This window comes from Falco biarmicus, chromosome 9 (genome assembly GCF_023638135.1).
Source record: "Falco biarmicus isolate bFalBia1 chromosome 9, bFalBia1.pri, whole genome shotgun sequence".
Classification (NCBI taxonomy): Eukaryota; Metazoa; Chordata; class Aves; order Falconiformes; family Falconidae; genus Falco; species Falco biarmicus.
Window position 1 is genome coordinate 26,539,845 of NC_079296.1, and position 18,758 is coordinate 26,558,602.

Genomic DNA, 18,758 nt, shown 5'->3' on the forward strand with positions numbered 1-18,758 from the left:
GCTACCTAGTGCTTCCAGCATTTTGCCTAACAGGAATATTATTTTTTTTTAGTACAGCTGTCAAACAACATAAAAGTCTCATACAAGAGCCCTGATAGCATGCTGGGACACTCCTGTGAAGCAATTTCAGAAGAAAATAGGCACAGCAACCTCCCTACATGAAAGGCTTAAAAAGTGTCCAGGAAAATTATTTCAGCCAAAATCCACCTGCTCACTCACATATTCTCCTGGGTTGTCTCCTGGCATTGAAAAAAGCAACAATTTTAAAGAAAACCCCATAAAAATATCAGAGAGAAGCAGGGGGTGGTTATCTGGACATCAGATGGTTATCTCTTCAGACAGGAAATTCCAGGAGCTCTCACCACCCCAAACCTGCAAGCAGAGTCTTAATGGACTCATTTCTAACTTGGTTCAAGAATAAGTTTCATGCCTAAGCAGTGCAATTACAAATGCAAAAAGAACACATGCTCAAAGATCTCTGTTCATATAAAATTAAGGTCAGAAAGCAAGTGACACACACGTGGTGCTCGAGAAATCAGTCTATGGCTATGACCAAAGCTGTCGCTTAGAGCTTGCTCTTGCAGTACATTACATCAAATGTGTAAGCCATCAACCAAATGCAAAATCTTTCTAAGAACAGCAACTTAAATTGTTGTTAGAGAATTTTTCCAATATCTAAATCCAAACAGCTGCAGAGGCACTCGCTCTACAGTTATTTGGAGGTGGGTTTCTCAGCTTTCCAAAACTTGAGATAGACCTGAGTAAAAATTGTGAATCTATTTGTGCTGGCCAGTATGAAAATGCAACTGTGCTTCATTAAGCTACCATTCAGCGAGTGAACTGCTGTTATGGGGCAGAAGGGGAAGAGGAGACTCCAATTTAAGTTTCGCTCACACATACACAACCTGAATTGCACACATTTTACTATTCAGCTTCTTCAGAACTCAGCTGGTGACAATCTTGCCCCTGAAGTCTGGAGATTCATAGTTTAGGTTTTGTTTTTTAAAAGTTGTTTCTGTAAATAATGGATGTTGATTCAACGGATAAATGACTTTTCCTCTAAAACTTCAGACTACAGAATCAAGTCAACCGTACTCCTAACTCTGCAGACACAACTGTCTCATGACAGAGAGTCACTTGAACTACTGATAACACAGCAAGGGTTTCCAGCAGCTTTAGACACAAACAGCATGGGAATTGTTTTGTGCATTTTGTAGACCTGACAGACTGGCCACTTTTTACACACCTAAATCAGTCAGGCATGTGAGAAGCACTTGGCACCTCAGCACGACTAAAATGTGTCCACACCACAGTCACCTACAACACACAAGGAAAGGCTGGGCATTGCGTTTGTTCAGCCTTACCAAAAGAAGGCTAAAAGGAGGGGGGGATCTTATTGCTCAACTACCTATTGGTAGAGCAAAGGGAGGACAGAGCCAGGCATTTCTCAGAGATGCACAGCAAAATGACAAAAGTAGATTCTAGTTATGGGTATCTGGAAATCTTTTTCACATGACAGTCATCAAGCCCTGGAACAGGATCCAGCGAGGCTGTGGAAGTTGGCCCTCTGAGTAGGCATCAACCAGAAACTTTCAGAGGTCCCTTTCAGCCCAAGTGATCCTATGAAGCATCACAGCCAAGAACGCAGGTATGAACTTATACTACAGGTACTCTGTGTCCAAACCCAAGTTGGCAGGACCCACAGCTGGTAATTCACAAACATGAGTTAAACTCATTTAGACAGAAGTAGTTACTATACTCCGCTCCTGCCCAGCCCCATGGGAAACAGCTCCTGAGCTATGCTCTCTCCAGCCTAGCATGCTAAAGTAAACCACCATCAGTTTTCAGGTCATTTTAATGTGCTGGGCTGCAAGTTAAGGCAGTTTAGGAGTTGCTTCTTGGAGGTTCAGTTGTCCATGCCATGAAAGTAGTAGCATCTGGAAGAAGGATAGGATCCCATTTAGCTGCTGGAGGTTAATTACTTTGAGCGTTAGAGGCTTGGAAGCATTGCTGTCTCATTCTGGAGAGCACCAAGATACAGTCATACATGTATGGATAATACACGTAGAATAAGGGCAAAAGGTTGTAACGGCCCTGTTGATGCCAAAGGGATCTATCTGCTTCATCATTAACACTGAGTCAAGAAACTGCACAACACTTCTGAAGTCCTAAAACAGCATCAGGGTGACCTAAGTTTGAATCTCGTCTGTTACAAACTTCCCATCCTCCTCAAGAAGTTACTTAGGAATTTACTTCTTAGATGTAAAATAATGATATTTCCCTGCTTCAAAGAGTAATGTGGCACACTCATCATATAGGAAATGCTTATATACTCCATCTATCGAGGTCACAAAAGCTGGGAAATTAACTCCACATTCTGCACAGCATGGACAAATAACTGAACATGGGAAATGACTAAAACAACAAAATATGAAACAGAAGGTTGCATGGGATGTGTCACTCTCTACTCCAGCAAAAACTGTCCACGCAAGGGCAGTTTACTTTTTATTTTCTCTGTTTTATGGTGTATGGATGTAGCAATACCAGTAGGTGATGGTTTGATCTCTCATTAGTCATAACTAAACCGACAAGAACAAACCATTCCATCTTCATGATTCCCAAAACACATATTAAAAAACCTACATGAAATCAAGTGACTAGAGAACTGGCCATGATTTTCAGCTTGAGGGCTCACACGTTTCTCCACAGAGCCACCCAGGCCTCCCACCTCACAGCCAGCAGAACCCATCCCAACCCAGCTGATGGGTCTCTGAGGACAGGTTCTCAATGACCACCTGCAGCACGCTGCAAGCACAGTGAGCACTGCAAGCAGGGCTGCGCTTCTTGGCACCACAGGGAAAGTGCAGACAGTCTCACTGCAATTGCTCAGGAAGTTGCAGCAGAGTTGCATCATCTTAATGCCCACTGAAAGGCTCTGGAAAGAACAGCCAGGTGTACAATAAGGATTTACTGTTGCATTCACAGAACAAGGGGCAGGGAATAGTGAAAAAGAGAACTTGCCAAGATCTGTACTTTAACATTTTACTGAAGCTGTCTATTCACGCTGCACTTTAGAGCTACTCATCCTTCACTTCTACAAGGTCCAGCAGATCAGTGCTCTCATTTGACCAGAGCTGGAGGTGATTCCGCAAACAAAGCACACTGTCACTGCACTATACAGTGCACTAGGGAAGACCACCTTTCATCTGCACACAGATCCCATTTCATATTGGGACTGAATCCTTGGCTCTGATACACTGATCTTTGCATAGCCTGCAGGGAATGGTAATACAGCTCCAAAACTTCACCCAAGGGCTCAGCTGCAACCTCATCAAGCAAAAGAACATAACCAAAGGGCCAGTTCAAGAAAGCATGGCTAGGAAGGACAGTATTGCTGTGCTGGGAAAAGGGCATCGACTTTTCTTGCAGTGTCTGCTGGCTCCTGCCTAGCTCTGACTGTGGAAAGTTCTGCAGCTGCTGGGAGGAACCTATTCGCATAACAAAAGCAGCTTTCAAAAGCAGTATGGGAGGGTGGAAAGAAAAAGAGAAAAACCCAGAGCTAGAAGCTAAGTGACAGCTACAGTTAGTTTTTTCAGCATTGCCTGAAGTTTCAGGCAAGCATCAGGGCTCCAGTATGTTACATAGAACATAAACGTGTCTTCCATTACTTCCCTGCTGGCTAAAGAACATATGTTACAAAAAAATCATGCAAGAAACAACTAAAGTAAAGCACACCCTCAAGCACATTTTTAGGATGCTCATACAATTAAGTTCTCAGCTGTACAATAAATGAGCTTGAGGCATATAAGGTATTTTTGGAGCTTTTAGAAGCCTGACCTTCAATGGATTTCAAGCAGGGTTTAGGCAGTCAAATATGTTTGCTGTATCTGGGATTCAATCCCTGATCTTTCACTTCCTTAGATGTGGAAATAAAGACAACACTTCCTTACTTGCTAAGCTGTTACATAGTCTCATTTCATTGCAAAGGGTACACTCAAAAACTTACAGATGAGCACCTTAAGAGATCTTAAGCAATTAAACAGGCAGGGAAAAGCCCTTGGAGTTCAAGCTGTAATTCCAGGGAAAAGAAAAAAGCACCAAACTGCTGGTGAAAGACTCCCAAAAGGGAAACATGAGACAGCTGCGATGAAAAGTCTACTACATATATTTATTTTAAATCTGCCTTTAAGTGCTAAGCTTCTCCTACAGGACTATCATTCCTTTGAAGCATTGGAAACTTTCAGAGGTAGGAATCATAGGCTGATATTTTTGATCTATAGAAATAAACACCTGGCTTGTCAATGTTACACTGCCTCCATCCATTTAAGACAAAATCCGAAAGGATAAAATAAATCTTGGCCTCTTTAAATCAAACAAAGGAAGAAAGACAGCATCATTCCCCTCCTTTATTTCAGTGGGTCCAGGCTTGCCCCTAAAGATTTTAATGGTGGCAAAATAGTTTTGTCTCTCCACCAACCACTTCAGTTATGGAAACTGCAAAATGGCTCAGCTTCTCTTACAAACAGAAGTTGGGAGAGACCTGTCAACTTACAGCATATTTCAGTACTGCTTACTTTTTAGTACAGTAAGCACAAACACTCTCCTCTCATTCCTGATCACTTTAGGAGGAATAATCTACCCAGTAAAACACAGAGTTCAGCATACAGCTCATCACAGCCACTCTGCTACAGAAATCCCCATCTACCTCTGAACACTAAGTTCTTTGCTTTTCTGCTTAATGTTACTCTTCTGGGTAAAAAGAATTCAAGGCCCAGAGACATATTATTTTTGCGTAATAAAGTTATACATATGGATTCAACTTAGCTAGGAAATGTCAACTTAAGGCTTGTCTTCATGAGGAAATTTACTGTAACTAGCCTACCAGTATAATTATATTGCTGTAGTTCTACTGGTAAAATTCCCCTGTTGAGCCTTATTCGTAACAACAGCTGCCTTTATGGTTTATTTTTGTCAACCATGCCAAAAAAGGCCCCTGCTCCAGAAAGGCCACAACAATTCACAGGGGAGGAGGGGAAGGAGTTATGCCAGTGCAACTGGAGTGGTAGAAAGAATAACAGTATAGAAATGGCAGTATTTCTCTATACTAATGATTTGTTACCAAAAAAAAATAATAAATAAGAAATGCTGTGAGAAAACTATACTGTACATCAGATATCATAGCAGGTATGTACCACTTTTATGCCACATTTCATAGCTTTAGTAAAGTTCCCCAAGTCAGACACTGCTATGCATCAGCCCCTCCATGTGCACCTTTTTGTTCTTGCCTTCTCCCCAGCTGCACACTCTTTCCCCCATTCCCTTACAGGAGTGATGCTTCCCAGCCCAGCAACTGTCCCGGGCCCCTTGGACAGAGCACTGACCCTCCAAAACAATTGGGTGTTAAAAGACTAGCCCCTCTGGTTTACAGTTTGCATCTCAGGGACAAGGGACAGCTGAAAAGCAAACAGCACTCTTTGCAAAAGAGATTTTAAAACAATTGTCCTTCACTTCGGCAGTGCAAGAATGCTAAGCTAAACAAAACAATGAGCCATCTGTGCACTCTTCCCTTGTCTCTATCCTCTAGGCTTAAATCAGAGCTCCCCAAGAATGGCAGAATCCCCCTTCGCCTCTGCCCGCCCTGTTTACATCCTGCAAAAAAAGTTTTCTGGCCTTTTTTTTTTCTTTTTCTTCTTGTTTTTAAGAGCCCTTGCAAAATCTTCCTTTAAACCTCAGCCCTTTGTCAGGTGGTATTCCACCTACCCAGCTTTGTCAAGTGATCAAAAAATGCCTTCTACCAGACTATCCATTCCTTGTTTACCATCCCTGGAGGCAGAGTAGCACTCAGGAGCCCTGGCTGCCCCTTTGTCCAAGGAAGGGAATATCATCTGAATGGGAGACCACCAAAGATTTGCAGTCCTCCTTTGTTAGCCTGGTGTCACTGCCTACTGGGACTTCATTCAAAATTGAGATGACAGTTAGGTAATTGCCATGGAGTTTCCAGCTTACGAGAGAAAAATATCAATAGCTCAACTTTTCAAATAAATTCGGTAATTTGTGGTTGCCAATTGTAGAAACACAGCCTACTCTAGCGTTGTCTCCAAGCTGCATGCTCAAATATCAAGTTACCTTGTTGGAGCAGGATGATGTGGAACTTAAAACCATCACAACAGTTAACCCAGCAATGTTTTTAAATTCAGAAGCAAAGAATTCTGAATCCCTATATCATGATTTAAAGCAGACAGGATGTGAGGGATGAACCATTAACTGATCCTGATTTGGAATTGTTTACCGATAGTAGTAGCTTTGTATGAGACGAAAGATGGATGGCCAGATAGGCAGTGGTTCCCACTGCACAGGTGGTAAAGGCTGAGGCTCTACCCATCAATACATCACCAAATATGCATTTGGGATAGTCCATGCACATGGGGCTATCTGGAAGGAAAGAGGACTGTTGTTGGCCCAAGGATCACCTATTAAATACATGGAAGAAATTCTTAATAATGCATTGCAAAGCACATCAATTTAGACAAACTGCAGGAAACGTGGGTAATCAATTGGCTGATAAAACTGTGGAGGAGGTGGCTGAACAAAGCATCCTTGCATCAGTGCCAGTAAAACAGGTACAGCTGCCAATTTTGAAGCCAAATAATAGTGAGGCAGATCAACAATTGGCATCGCTGTTAAAAGCAACCATAAACAGAGAGGGCTAGAGGGCTAGTTAATAATCCCCACAAAACAAGTTATTGTTCCGTCACAACTAATGACCGGGATTGTAGAAAAGAGACATGAAGAAACACATTGGGGTAGCGAGGCCATGATCTCTAGTCTTCAAAATTTATTGTGTAGGAATGACTGGAATAGTAAAGTTTGTAATAGCAAAGTGTCCCATTTGTTTAAAAAGAATCCTGTGAACAGGAAAAGACCACCCCCAGGGACCACTAAGCGGGAAATTCACCTGGAGGCTACTGACAAGTTGATTTTCCTGAACTACCAGGACAAAATGGGTATAGGTGTACCTTGGTATTGATTGATACCTTCTCGGGATGACCGGAAGTTTTCCCCTGTCACACTAACAAAGAGGAGTAATTAAGGTATCACTCACAGAAATAATACCAAGGTTCAAGGTACCAATAGGTATATACTCTGATCAGGGTCCACATTTTGTAGATCAGAATTAGGCAATTTAGGTGAAACTTGCAGAAAAAATCACTCTGAAAAATACGACTTAAATAAATGAGACTTATAAGAAAATTAATAAATCTCAAAGAGGGGGAAGGTTACAGAAGAGTTAAGGTTTAATCTTAAGAACTTAGAAGTAGTCATGCAACCTAGGATTGAACAGTTAGTGTTAAGGTACCTTGATTGTTTGAAACTAATCTTTGTATGCTTGTAAGCAATAAATTCAGGTTCTAACAAAGAGGTACCCCTGGAGGATGAAGGAAAACTGGCCCAAGGCCAGCAATTCCAGGCCAAAAAAAGAGTAAGAGACTGAGATGACCTAGTTTAAGACCATATATGGGGACTACAAAGGAGAACTCTAGTCAGCTGAATAGAGGAGCGCATGAATTTGCAGACTCTCAAGACCACTGAAGACCCCGGCTCTGGACAACTGGGCATGTGTGAGTGGGAGGGAGAATATTATAATTAGTATTGGGTAATCTCATTAATATGTATGTATTTTCTGGGACATTTTTTTAATATGTATACATGTACTGCATAAAAAGAGCTACCTGAGAGAAGGATGCTATCCACATTAGGTGGAGCGATCCCCCACGCAGCCAGCACCACAATAAATAACACCTGCTTCTTAATACTACACTGGCATTACAGAGCTTTATTCCCAGATTTCAGTGACTGTTTCTGGTGACCCAGCTGGGACCTTGCCTCTGAGCCTCATTGACTCCATGATCAACCAGTCTCCAGCCAGCACCAAGGAATTTCTCAGGGAGAGTCTCGACCATGGACTGTTTGGGGCTCAGGGCAAGATCCCTGCGTGAATACCTTTAAGGCATTATTTTTTTCTGGTTCTGGTTATTCAGGTATGAAGACTGTTAAGGAGTTGTATTCCCAGATTTCGGTGACACTAGTACTAGTCAGGAAGGCTTGCGCCCAATGCTGAATCTGTGTTAACAAAAAAAAGGGGATTAGGTATGAATAACAGCATTCAGATGCATCTCTTCAAACATTCATTTTGTTACTATCATTATTCCAGGCAGCAAAGGGATAAAAAAAAAAAAGACAAGCCTCCTTTGATCTCACAGCCAGAATGGCCACACAGCACAAAAAATGCTTTTACCTTCATGTCCCACTGGAAAAAAAAAAATTATCTTTTAATTTTTGCTTTTTAGAACATCCCTAAACAGACCTTTATCACGTAAAACAATCTTTCACTAGAAGACCCAGCTTTGATCCCCAGTCACTCCTCTTCCCAGCAGGCTGAACTCGCTGGGAGAGCAGAGCCTCCAAGCTCTCCCACATCATTCAGCACTAACCCAGCTGGGAGATGACAGTAAGGAAGCCCTGTCTCAGGCCAGCTCTTCTCCCATAAGCCAAGGTCATGAGTCCTGCTGACAAAAAAAAAAATCATCCAGTTTGAACACTATGCCCCTTCCCCTGCATGGCAGCAAGAGGCTCATCTTACCGGGATGCAAGTGCAGATGCACTACTAAACAAGAAGCAGGGCTTGTCTTCAGTAACGCTCAGTTATAAACCCACTTCCAATCTTTTTCCTTTTTTTCTTATTGAAAACAGTCCTTCTTGTAAATTCAACTACCGTGCTTTAACATTGAAAAATTTCCTTCAATGCTTAAAAAAATTTCCAAATCTAGCACAGTTCAAGCATGCTCTTGTCCCACAACCTCCGCATTCAAACAAAGACAGACCACAGCACGAAGTGGACTTCTCTCTGTAGGTGGCCTACATCTTTCACATTGTTAACGATGCTAACTACCTCCAACAAATGACATTTGGAAGCCAAGTGCACTCTGCCTGGGAGGAGGGGGAAAAAAGATTTCCCCATGGTGACCATAGCTTCAAGGGAGGTCTGCCCCCAGCAGAGAAACACAAGTCTTAGTTCTGGTGCACTGCATGAGTCGTTGGAGGGACACCATCAACAGAGCATGTAAATAGGCATGACACTTGATTTAACTGGTTTTTCATCTGGGAAATAAGAGAATCAAACCTTACATGATCAGATCACACTTGTGCATGTGCTTCTTTAAAATGTCCCCACAATTTCTGAACTCATTGGTCAAATTCAATCAAGTACTTCAAAGAAAGTTGTCCCCTGTCCTGGTTTCAGCTGGGATAAGGTTAATTTTCTTCTTAGTAGCTAGTGCAGGGTTGTGTTTTAGATTTGGTGTGAGAAGGATGTTGATAACACACTGACGTTTTTAGTTGTTGCTAGGTAATGTTTATACTAAGTCAAGGACTTTTTAGTTTCTCAGGCCCTGCCAGCAAGAAGGCTGGAGGGGCACAAGAAATTGGGAGGGGATACAGCTAGGACAGCTGACCTGAACTAGCCATAGAGGTATTCCATACACATCATGCTCAGAACGCTCAGTATATAAACCCAGAGGGGGAGGTTTGCTAGGGCTTGCTGATCACTGCTCAGGGACTGGCTGAGCATTGGTCAGCGGGTGGCAAGCAATTGTGTTGTACATCACTTGTTTTCTTTTCTCTCTTCCCTTTGGATTTTGTTCATCTCCTCTTCTCCTTTTTATTCTAACTATTATTAGGTTTATTTTATTTAAATTATTAAATTGTTCTTATCTCAACCCTCAAGTTTTACATTCCTTCCCAATTCTCCTCCCCATCCCTCTGGGTGTTGAGGGGGAGTGAGCAAGCAGCTGTGTGGTACCAGCTGAAATTAAACCATGACATCCCAAAACGCCACATGTCTACAAAGCAGGCAGAAACAAACAGCCAGACAGAAGAGAAGGATCTACAGGCACTCCCCAGTAAGCAAGTTTCACTAAAAGCACAACTTATTTCTCGACATCAGAGAATCCACACTGGTGAGACTCGTTAAAAGTATCCTCGTTTTGGGGAAAGCTCAGCTTAATTCCTATCTTTAGAGACATGAAAAAAAAAATCCAACCACAAGACAAATCCATTAAAAACCAGATCTTATTGCCCCCCTGCAGCTAAACTACTTATTTCAACTCTGATGGATACTCAAATAAGCTATGATTAAAAGGACATACCTTTTGTCACGTAACTCCCTACTTCTGTGGCCTCTCCCTTCCCACTCTGCCACGAATATGCTTCTCCCCTCTCCCTCAGAAAAAACACCAACTGGAGGAATAAGCATTGCATTTGAGGTCAACCTTTGATAGACAAACAAGAGACCTAGGAAGAAAAAGAAGTTCAGAGTATGGTGTCCATCTTGGACTCTCCCTCCTCCAAGGTCTAGCTCTTGTACCTCCTTCCCAAACCGATGCTTACCGATGTCCTCTTCTGTGTCACTCCCTTTAGCTGGGGCAGATGTTTTGCCACCAGCAACATTTCTTCAATGCACTGGCTAAAGTTCAGTTCCCACAGATGAAACATGGCAACACGAAGGAAGTTATGGATACCTGGAACAAGCTCCTCAGGGTGACCGTAAATCCCCAGAATTTCACTGTTCTCATGGCTGTTCCCTACAACCCATCAAAGTCACACCTCACAGAAGTCTGACCCAGGAACAGATCCACTATTTCCTGATCCTCAGTTTGAAGATATGTCCCCAAACTTCAGCCTCACTTCCCTCTTCCATGTCTGAAGTAGCTACCACACAGCCAGCCCTGACACAGCAGGTGTCCTTTAACTTCAGAGCTAATAGCCTAGTGAAGCAAAATTAGGATGAGGAAGGCAGGGTTTGCATTTAAGAAAATTCCCAGGTTCCTCTGTGTCTGAAGTATGCCTCAACAGCACACTTGAAAGAAACTGGATACCATGAAAGGTGGAAGAAAACCTTGGGTTTTAAATAATTTTCCTTGAATTCCAGGCTCAACTCCCAAACTGAATTGATTTGATCTTTCATCTCTCCAAGGCAGACATGCTGAACTCTACAAAATCTTACCTGAAATATGCATCCACAACAACCATCACCCCTCTCTAATTTACTATCTTCCCAAAGGCCCCTTATTTTATTGCATTTTCATGAAAACAAAGAGGGGCAGAGTCAGTCTCTACCATTTTAAAAGCATTCAACGTCACCTTGGAGTTGGGTGTAATATTTCAGCGGTGCTTTAAGCATGTGGTTTATAAAGCACTTAGGGACCCATTAAATACCAAAATTTAAGGCTAAAGGCTGGCAAGCCGAGGGCAGTGAACTTTCAGATTTATGAAAGGCTACAAAACTAAGAGGCCACTGAAGTGACAGCTGTCAGCACCACTCCATCCTACATTCATGCAGGCTCAAAGGAGAAGCCAGCACGCACTCAAAAGAAAGAGAACACTGGTTCCAACTTTGAGCCTATTTTCTAAATACTCTTTTCAAACTCCTTTCATACTTGGAAAAAGCCTTCCAGAAAACATCCACCCCTCTGCAAGCCCTGTGTTTGTTACCTGATCTAGTTTTGCGCTCCTTTTTCTTCCTCCCAGCTCTAACAAGCATCCTTGCCCTTTTACAAGTTAAGGTCATTCAGAGGATCTATACAAGCAAGCAGAACACAAGCTGGACTGGAGATCTTGAAAGCCTCACGCTTACCCTCACCTTTAATAGGGAGGCACCACCCACAGAGACAACACGTTATCCCGGCATGCACTGCTCCCTCCTGATCCAAATGGTAAGTAGCACAAATCAAAAGGACCGCAGCAAGTTGGAACCTGTTGTCTCCGCGGGTGGTACCCTGCATCTGTATTAGAGATGAAGGCAGCTGTAATCTCTTCGGTTTTATGCAAATGGCGTGCTGGCTTTGCCTCCTGGCTAGCTGCCAGAGGAAGGGAAAAAAAACCAAAAAACCCAACACACCACAAAACCCACCACCCTTGTCAATATGAAGTTTGTGTAGATCAGGAAACCCAATTATTGGAATTTACATAAAAAGCTAAATATCAAAACACAGTTAGCTTGTTTCTTTTCAGGATGTGGGAAGGCCACAAATAAAAATCTTATCTTTTAACCTACCCATAATTTAAGCTTTGCTTTCTATTGTGTCTCTGAATTACAGCCTTGTGATTTTAATACAAATAAGACCATTCAAGGGTTTCAGAAATTCTATCACATCATGGTCCTCATTTTCCATGCACTTTTTAAACTGTTAACAAAAAGGGTGAAAACTCTACAGGAACAGTTAACTGGAGATTCAGCCTTGGCCTTACAGTGAACTGGAGACGGAAATCAGTCTGGTGAAAACACACATTGCTTCCTACAGCTCCCTGGACAGCCCTGCAGCTCCCTGTGCCAGCAGAGTCCAAGGCTGGAGCACGCCGTGGTACTGCAGTAGCTGAAGCTGGCATTGCCGCTGATGGAGCCCAAGCCCAGCTACACTTGCTGATGCTGCCTTCCTCAGGCATCCGTTCCCCACGCAGGTAGAAGTCACCAGCATGTCTGGACACTGCGGGAAGGATCAGGTGCCTGTGCCTTGGCCCTGCTGATGGTCTGGCAGCAGAGCACGAATCTGCAGTTGCCAGCTAAGGCACTACACCTTGTGCAGATGCACAGGGACATGTTCCTTGCTGCCGACATTGCTGTGGGGAAGTAGCTGCCAGTAAAGGCTGAAGAAGGGTGCAGGACCTGTTTCCTCTCCTGCAACTGCACCAGCCAGATGCTCCCTGCCAGTATGCTACACATGCACTCGTCACTGCAGTGCAGAATCTCTTCAGAAAGCCAGAACAGTCCAAAAAAAGGCTCTACTCTAACCCTGCTGAATAGATTCAAGAAGTTACACATTGGTTTTGATTTTAAAGTAGATAAAATTAAAAATGGAGCATAACTTGTAAAAATGTCTCGGAAAAGTTTCTGCTGCTACTTAAGTTGTGCAACATGCTCGACTGCAAAGACTTATTTCCATGCAAGCAGCTTGGCATGAAATCCCACTGAAAGGCCTGCGGTTCCCTAACGCTGTCATGACGTCATGATTTAGGATTTTTTAAGAGCGATCAGCCCAGCACAGCTGGTGTCATGGTTGCCATTATACCATGAAACACTGAGTGGTTTTAAGTGAAAAAGGTTTCCCTGCTTGAAATTCTTAGATTTCTTCCATCTTATTCTGTGGACTCTTAAAGCCAGACCAGTTCTGTAAGCAGAGTATAGCTGATATTTAAGCAGAGCAGGAAATAGTGCTGCTTTAACCGAAAATAAATCTGTCAACAAGGAGGCACAGGGAGAGCTCCACTTCAGACTTTTCAGGTTCTTATTAAAAAATATAAATTAAAGTCAACATTTTCACATTACTTGCTACATCTGTTTGCTATTCTATTATAAATAAAAATACAGGGGCCTCCAGTTCAGCATTATTTCACTCAAAAAAATATATCAAAAAATGTTTTTCTTTTAATACTGCATTACAACCGGTCTAGATTGTACTGTATTACTAGAAGAGGTCCACAAGAAATAAGTTATACATTACCCGAAGTCAAGCTGGGAGATTAAAAAGACCTTTGGCAGTGTACTATCCTTCCCCTTCTAAAGGATGAAGGACAGCAAGGTTATGGAAGCACATTCCTACTGTAGGAACCTTGCTGACTGTCATAAGCAGATCCAGCTCTGCACTCATTGCAGAAAGAGTTGGGAAACCAAAAACTTCACAAACTCACTCCTAATCTCCAGAAGCCAGGGCAGTTTAGCAGATTTCAGTGCCACACCAGCTTTAAAGGAAATCTTCCAAAGATTTAAATAATTCCCCTATCACCCCGTGCTCCTGCCAACCATCCCACAACATGCTTTACCTGGGACAGCAGAATCCCAAAGTCCTTCAAGCAAAGAGACCAATACCCATTTTCTTAAACAAAAGCTTTATTAAATTCCCTCCCAGAAAACAAGGGGCTCCTGAGCACACAGGAAAACCATTACATTCCTGCAGCATGCAGCCAGTGCTGGTCTAGTGATGTGTCATTCACAAGGCAGTCATGTTTCAAGAGTAGTTAGCAAACAGCAACTGCTGTTGGGAGCAAGAATTACTGGTGAGTGCTCAGCACCTTTGAAATCTTCTTTCTGCCTGTGTCCAGTGCTCACCTGCCAGGTGATAACTTTGGGCTCAATGTTTAAGGTTTTGACAGCTTTACCACATGTGTAATTGTATATTAAGACTTTTTGCCACAAAGACAGAGCCAGCCTTCTCGACAGCACGTGTAGCATTAAGTTTTGTAGCTCCAAGAATGAGGCCAAAATAAAGGTGACGGACTGCAGACAGCTGAACATCTCAGGGTGACTGACAAAGAGGCACCCCACCATGGAGCTAGGAACACTGTTCCAGCCATACAGAGAGAAGGAAAACACACATGTATACCGAGGGCATGGAGGTCATTTTGATGGTTCTGAGCAGGCCTGTGCTCAGGAGGTTCCAGCAAACATCCCCAAAGCAGCACAGCAGCAAGGGCTCACTATTTGCTTGCAGTGTCCAGCCGCAGCAGCCTCCAGCAGCACGGTGCCAGGGCCAGCCAAGACACACCGGCTCTCTAGGCCTCCTTCCCTGCTCACATACACACACAGGGCACTCAGGGACTTCAGACCTCCCAGAGCATGGTGCAGGCTTTGGTCCTGCTTCACTCAATAGGCCTTGGAAATTGCCTGCAGCCTAGAGCTAGAGATGGGGGTTTAATTCCTGTGCCCTGCAACCAGCAAAAGGCATATTCCATCATCTCAATCCAAATTTCCAGACCAAATCATATGACAATATGAAGAGTTAGGAGGTCTCAAACCAGAAAGTTATTTCAAGTTGTGACATTCCACCTGTGCGATACTTTCACTCCTGTAGTGGAAAGCTTAGGGGTGGAGAACAACAAGTTTTTGGTCTAGCAGACAGGTTTTTAGGAGTGAGAAGGCAGAGCATGTGCCAGGGCCAAGGAGGCTGTCTCCTTGCATAATTTGCTTCTTCATTCATAAAAACACATCACCCTTCATGTCTTCAGCTGAGAACCTCACGTCTACTCCCTGCTCTCACTGGAAACCATCAGGAGAGAGTGTGAGCAAATAGAAGACTCTCACCATGGGAAAACCTCATACTGGCAAGTCACCACAGAAAGGAAGTCAGCACAGAACTTACTCCCTCCAAAATTAATCCCATCAAAACAAGGTGGGCAAACACACATCACTTAATCTTGGCAACCTCCGATTTTCAGTGGCAGAGATTAAACACCATGATCTGAGAACAAAGGCACCACCGCAAAGACCAGCATATCCATGGTAGGGTCTCTTGTGGAAGCGAGGAAAGGAAGCCTTCAACTTCATTTCTTCCACTTGCCTTACCTTTCCTCTGCCCCAGCAAATAATGACTGGAATTTGTTGTTAGCACATGTGCTAGACATGTTAGATGCTGATGCTGCTTACCTAATCTAATACAAAATGCCTGCTAAAGACCATCTATACCAAGAAGCTAAGATAATAATTTAATTACTGGAGAAAAGACAGTAAAATAATTAGAATTTTATCCTTCTGTTACACAAACTGGCACTTTATACAGCAGTCACCGGGGTGGTAGTCTGCTGACAGTTACACTGCTGTGCCAGCAATAGGAAAAATGCCCTTATAGCAGTTTTCCAGAGGAAGGCATTTAACATGCACAGGGAGGGGTCAGGATTTAAGTGTATGACCATAACAGACTACCAAGAGTGAAAAACACAAGATATTCAGTTAAAAAAAATAATCCTAACCAGTTAAAAGAAACTAAAATAAAAGGAGAAAACCACTCAACACTGACACGGAAATATATTGCATTCAAAGCTTGCAGAGGGGAACATAGTAATTCTTCCACATCCAAGAACAGGCATACATCACCCCTTGTGAGACCAGGGCTATGGTATTCTCAGCAGAAAACCAGCTGTTCAAATAATATGAACAGCAGGACAGGGTTTTACCCATGCTCCCCCAAAATGCAACACAAAACACAACACAGCAACAGAACTTAAATGACACTTACTCATGTACTCTGTTGTCTCCATACAAGTCGCTTAACCCAAAGCTGACGTAGTGCCAGTGCTCAGGAACATTAAGCGCTGGGTTTCCCAGGTTTCTGTACATGCTAACATAGTCCAGAGGGTCGGGTCCTCCCAACCTGCATCACAAACAGAAAAATTATTAGCCAAGTTAGTTTATTCAAGACAAATGGGATGTCTCCACAGGTGTTACAAGGGCCTGTACAAAGACCTGTTTTAAAACATAGCTAGTGACAAAAATTAGATTACCATGTTCAAGTTACTTCTAAAAAAACAAATTTAAAAAAAATTATGAGAAAGGTTGGGTTAAGTCCAGAAAGCTTCAAGCACTGTAAGGCAAAACGCATGTGTGCAACATACTATCATGTTTTTAACGTTAAAGCATAAAAACCTCTGGAAAAGCACATTAAACCTTCCACAAAACACAAAGAAAATTGGAAAATTGTACCAGTAAAAGAGCAATAGCTATATCTGCACTGTAAGCTCTTAATTCAGTCCAGAGTCACATACCTCAATCAAAATAAAACACCAATGCTGTTCCTCAAAGCAGAATTTGAGATGACTAAGTTTTAAGGAGAGTAATCTATACTTCTGAACATAGACATGACAGTTAAAACAGTGGAGGAGAAAAACGTTGATTCAGAAAAATTAGTACCAGAACTTGTAAAATACACTACCTACATTAATCTAGAATGAGTAAAAAGCATCATTGCACCCTCTGCTTCAACATTAGAACAAGTTCCTTAAAGGAATATTACTTGTAAGCCAATGCAGCACAGCCAGCCTATGTTAAGCAGCAATCACAAAAACGTGCAGCCACCCTTCCCATTACAAGGCACAAGGAAACGAAGCTGGTGTGCCATCAGAGCACAGCACACTTCTGCTGCTCGCCATCCTGTCTGCCCACACAAAGGCAGGTCATTGCTCACTGTTAGCCCTGTCAATCATAGAACACCTACCACAAGCATTTACAGAATAGCTTAACTTGAGTGAGCAGTTTAACTGCTTCCTGCCGCCAACTGACTTTTTCAAGTAAAATACTCTCAACTGCTCCAAACAAGAAAATCCAAACTAAGATAACCCTGTTCACTCACACCACTTATTACACACCAATTCCCTACATCTGCATTGTCTGTTCAGACCCTGACTCTAACATCTGCAGGTTGCCCAGAGGAAGATGTTAGAGTCGGAGTCTGACTAGCCCGGAGGGTTTGTGTATCATCATTACACTTGCCACAACTGCTGCACAAAAAGCATTTGAGCACCTCAGTTTTGTTCCTTGGTTAAAGTACCACTGCTCTTACATCAAACACTGGCAGGCTTGGCAAGAAATACTTTCTCAGCATCTAGCCTGCTCATCAGACTCTTGTGGCACCCTCCAATACCACTGCTCCATGCCTCCTGGAAGTGTTTGTGCTTCAGATGTGGAGATCCATACTTTGTGTTACCAAGGAAGTTCTGGGATGATCAAACACCAGAGCTTAATTGCAATTATCCCACTGAAGGCCAGCACCCTTCTCAGAGTCCCATCTAGCAGTACAGAGCAAAAAATGCTCACAAGCATTTTGATTCTAAGGTATGAGTGTAACCAGGCTGCTGGTAGTAAAGTCAGAGTTACACCCACCGGCTTCAGAAAACAGGCAATCTGTGCATAAGAGGTTTAACCCTGAGCTAGCACAATTACCCCTAGATCACATTTTCTTGAAGTTCGTTTAGGAGAGACCCTTAAGACGACAGGGTTTTTCAGAGCTGGGGTAGGTAGCATTGCAGAACAGAGGTGCTGAAAAGTCACTTTGCAATTCTGCACCGGCCTCACTACAGAGCTACAGCACCTGAACACCTCCTCCACAAGAGACTCTCCAGAGAAGCAGTCACCATGGCTGGACAGATGGATCCAGCCCTAGCTGGCAGCTCATCGGCCTGGCAAGAGGCCAGCCAGAACCCAGTCAAGTCAACACTTGTAAAATAGTCCTTTCCACAGGGTGAGCTCTGAGGAGAGTTAATGCACATGGGGACTACCTGAGTTTATCACCTGCAGGGAAGATGGTGCCAAGAAGGGCCATGAGAACAGGTCTCCTTTTGTCTCCAGAAAGCACCTACATGCACTGATGCAGATTTCTAGTGACAGTGATACACTATTTGAAATCCTCTGCTCACCTCCTGCTGCCCAACCATATCAAGTCTGTACAAAGTAACGTATCAGCTTGTTGTATTAAAAGCTCTGTGGACTCTCTCCACAACTGTACTGTGCTGTTTCTCTCCTACTGCTGCAGGGAAGAAAAAAAAAAAACCACCGCAGAGCTGGGTTATCTCAGTGACTTTCCCTAAGACAGCTTCCCTCCTCTTAAGTCACGTAAGACCACCACAGTGGCTCTAGGTAGCTCCAGCTTCCCAGCGGGACAGTCAAGGATGTAGTCCAGGATACCAGGGCAGGACAGAGGCAGCAAGCATCCCACCCCCAGTAACAGCACAGAGGTCCACTGGAGAGGGCTGGTCAGAATTATGCAGCCTTCTTGTAAGACAAGCAGCATCTTTATGGCATAAAAGGCAAACTGGCGAGCAAGCACAGGGAACACATGTTAGGCCCTGGCATGGAACAGTCTGGTCCTCAGTGGCAGCCTGGGAAAACCCCTTCTCAAAGTCTAGCAATAGCTTGAAGCACTCAGGAAAAAAAAAGT

At 43.2% G+C, this 18,758-nt stretch overlaps 1 protein-coding gene across 3 annotated transcripts in view; it reads right to left on the reverse strand.

Moving 5' to 3' along the window:
• The window catches only part of SUFU (SUFU negative regulator of hedgehog signaling), a 95,580-nt gene that overhangs the window by 71,924 nt on the left and 4,898 nt on the right, over nt 1-18,758 (reverse strand). For all 3 annotated transcript variants that reach the window (XM_056351449.1, XM_056351450.1, XM_056351451.1), the window contains exon 2: nt 16,065-16,199. In XM_056351449.1, coding sequence (XP_056207424.1) covers nt 16,065-16,199 — 135 coding nt within the window. The remainder of the gene's footprint in view (nt 1-16,064; nt 16,200-18,758) is intronic.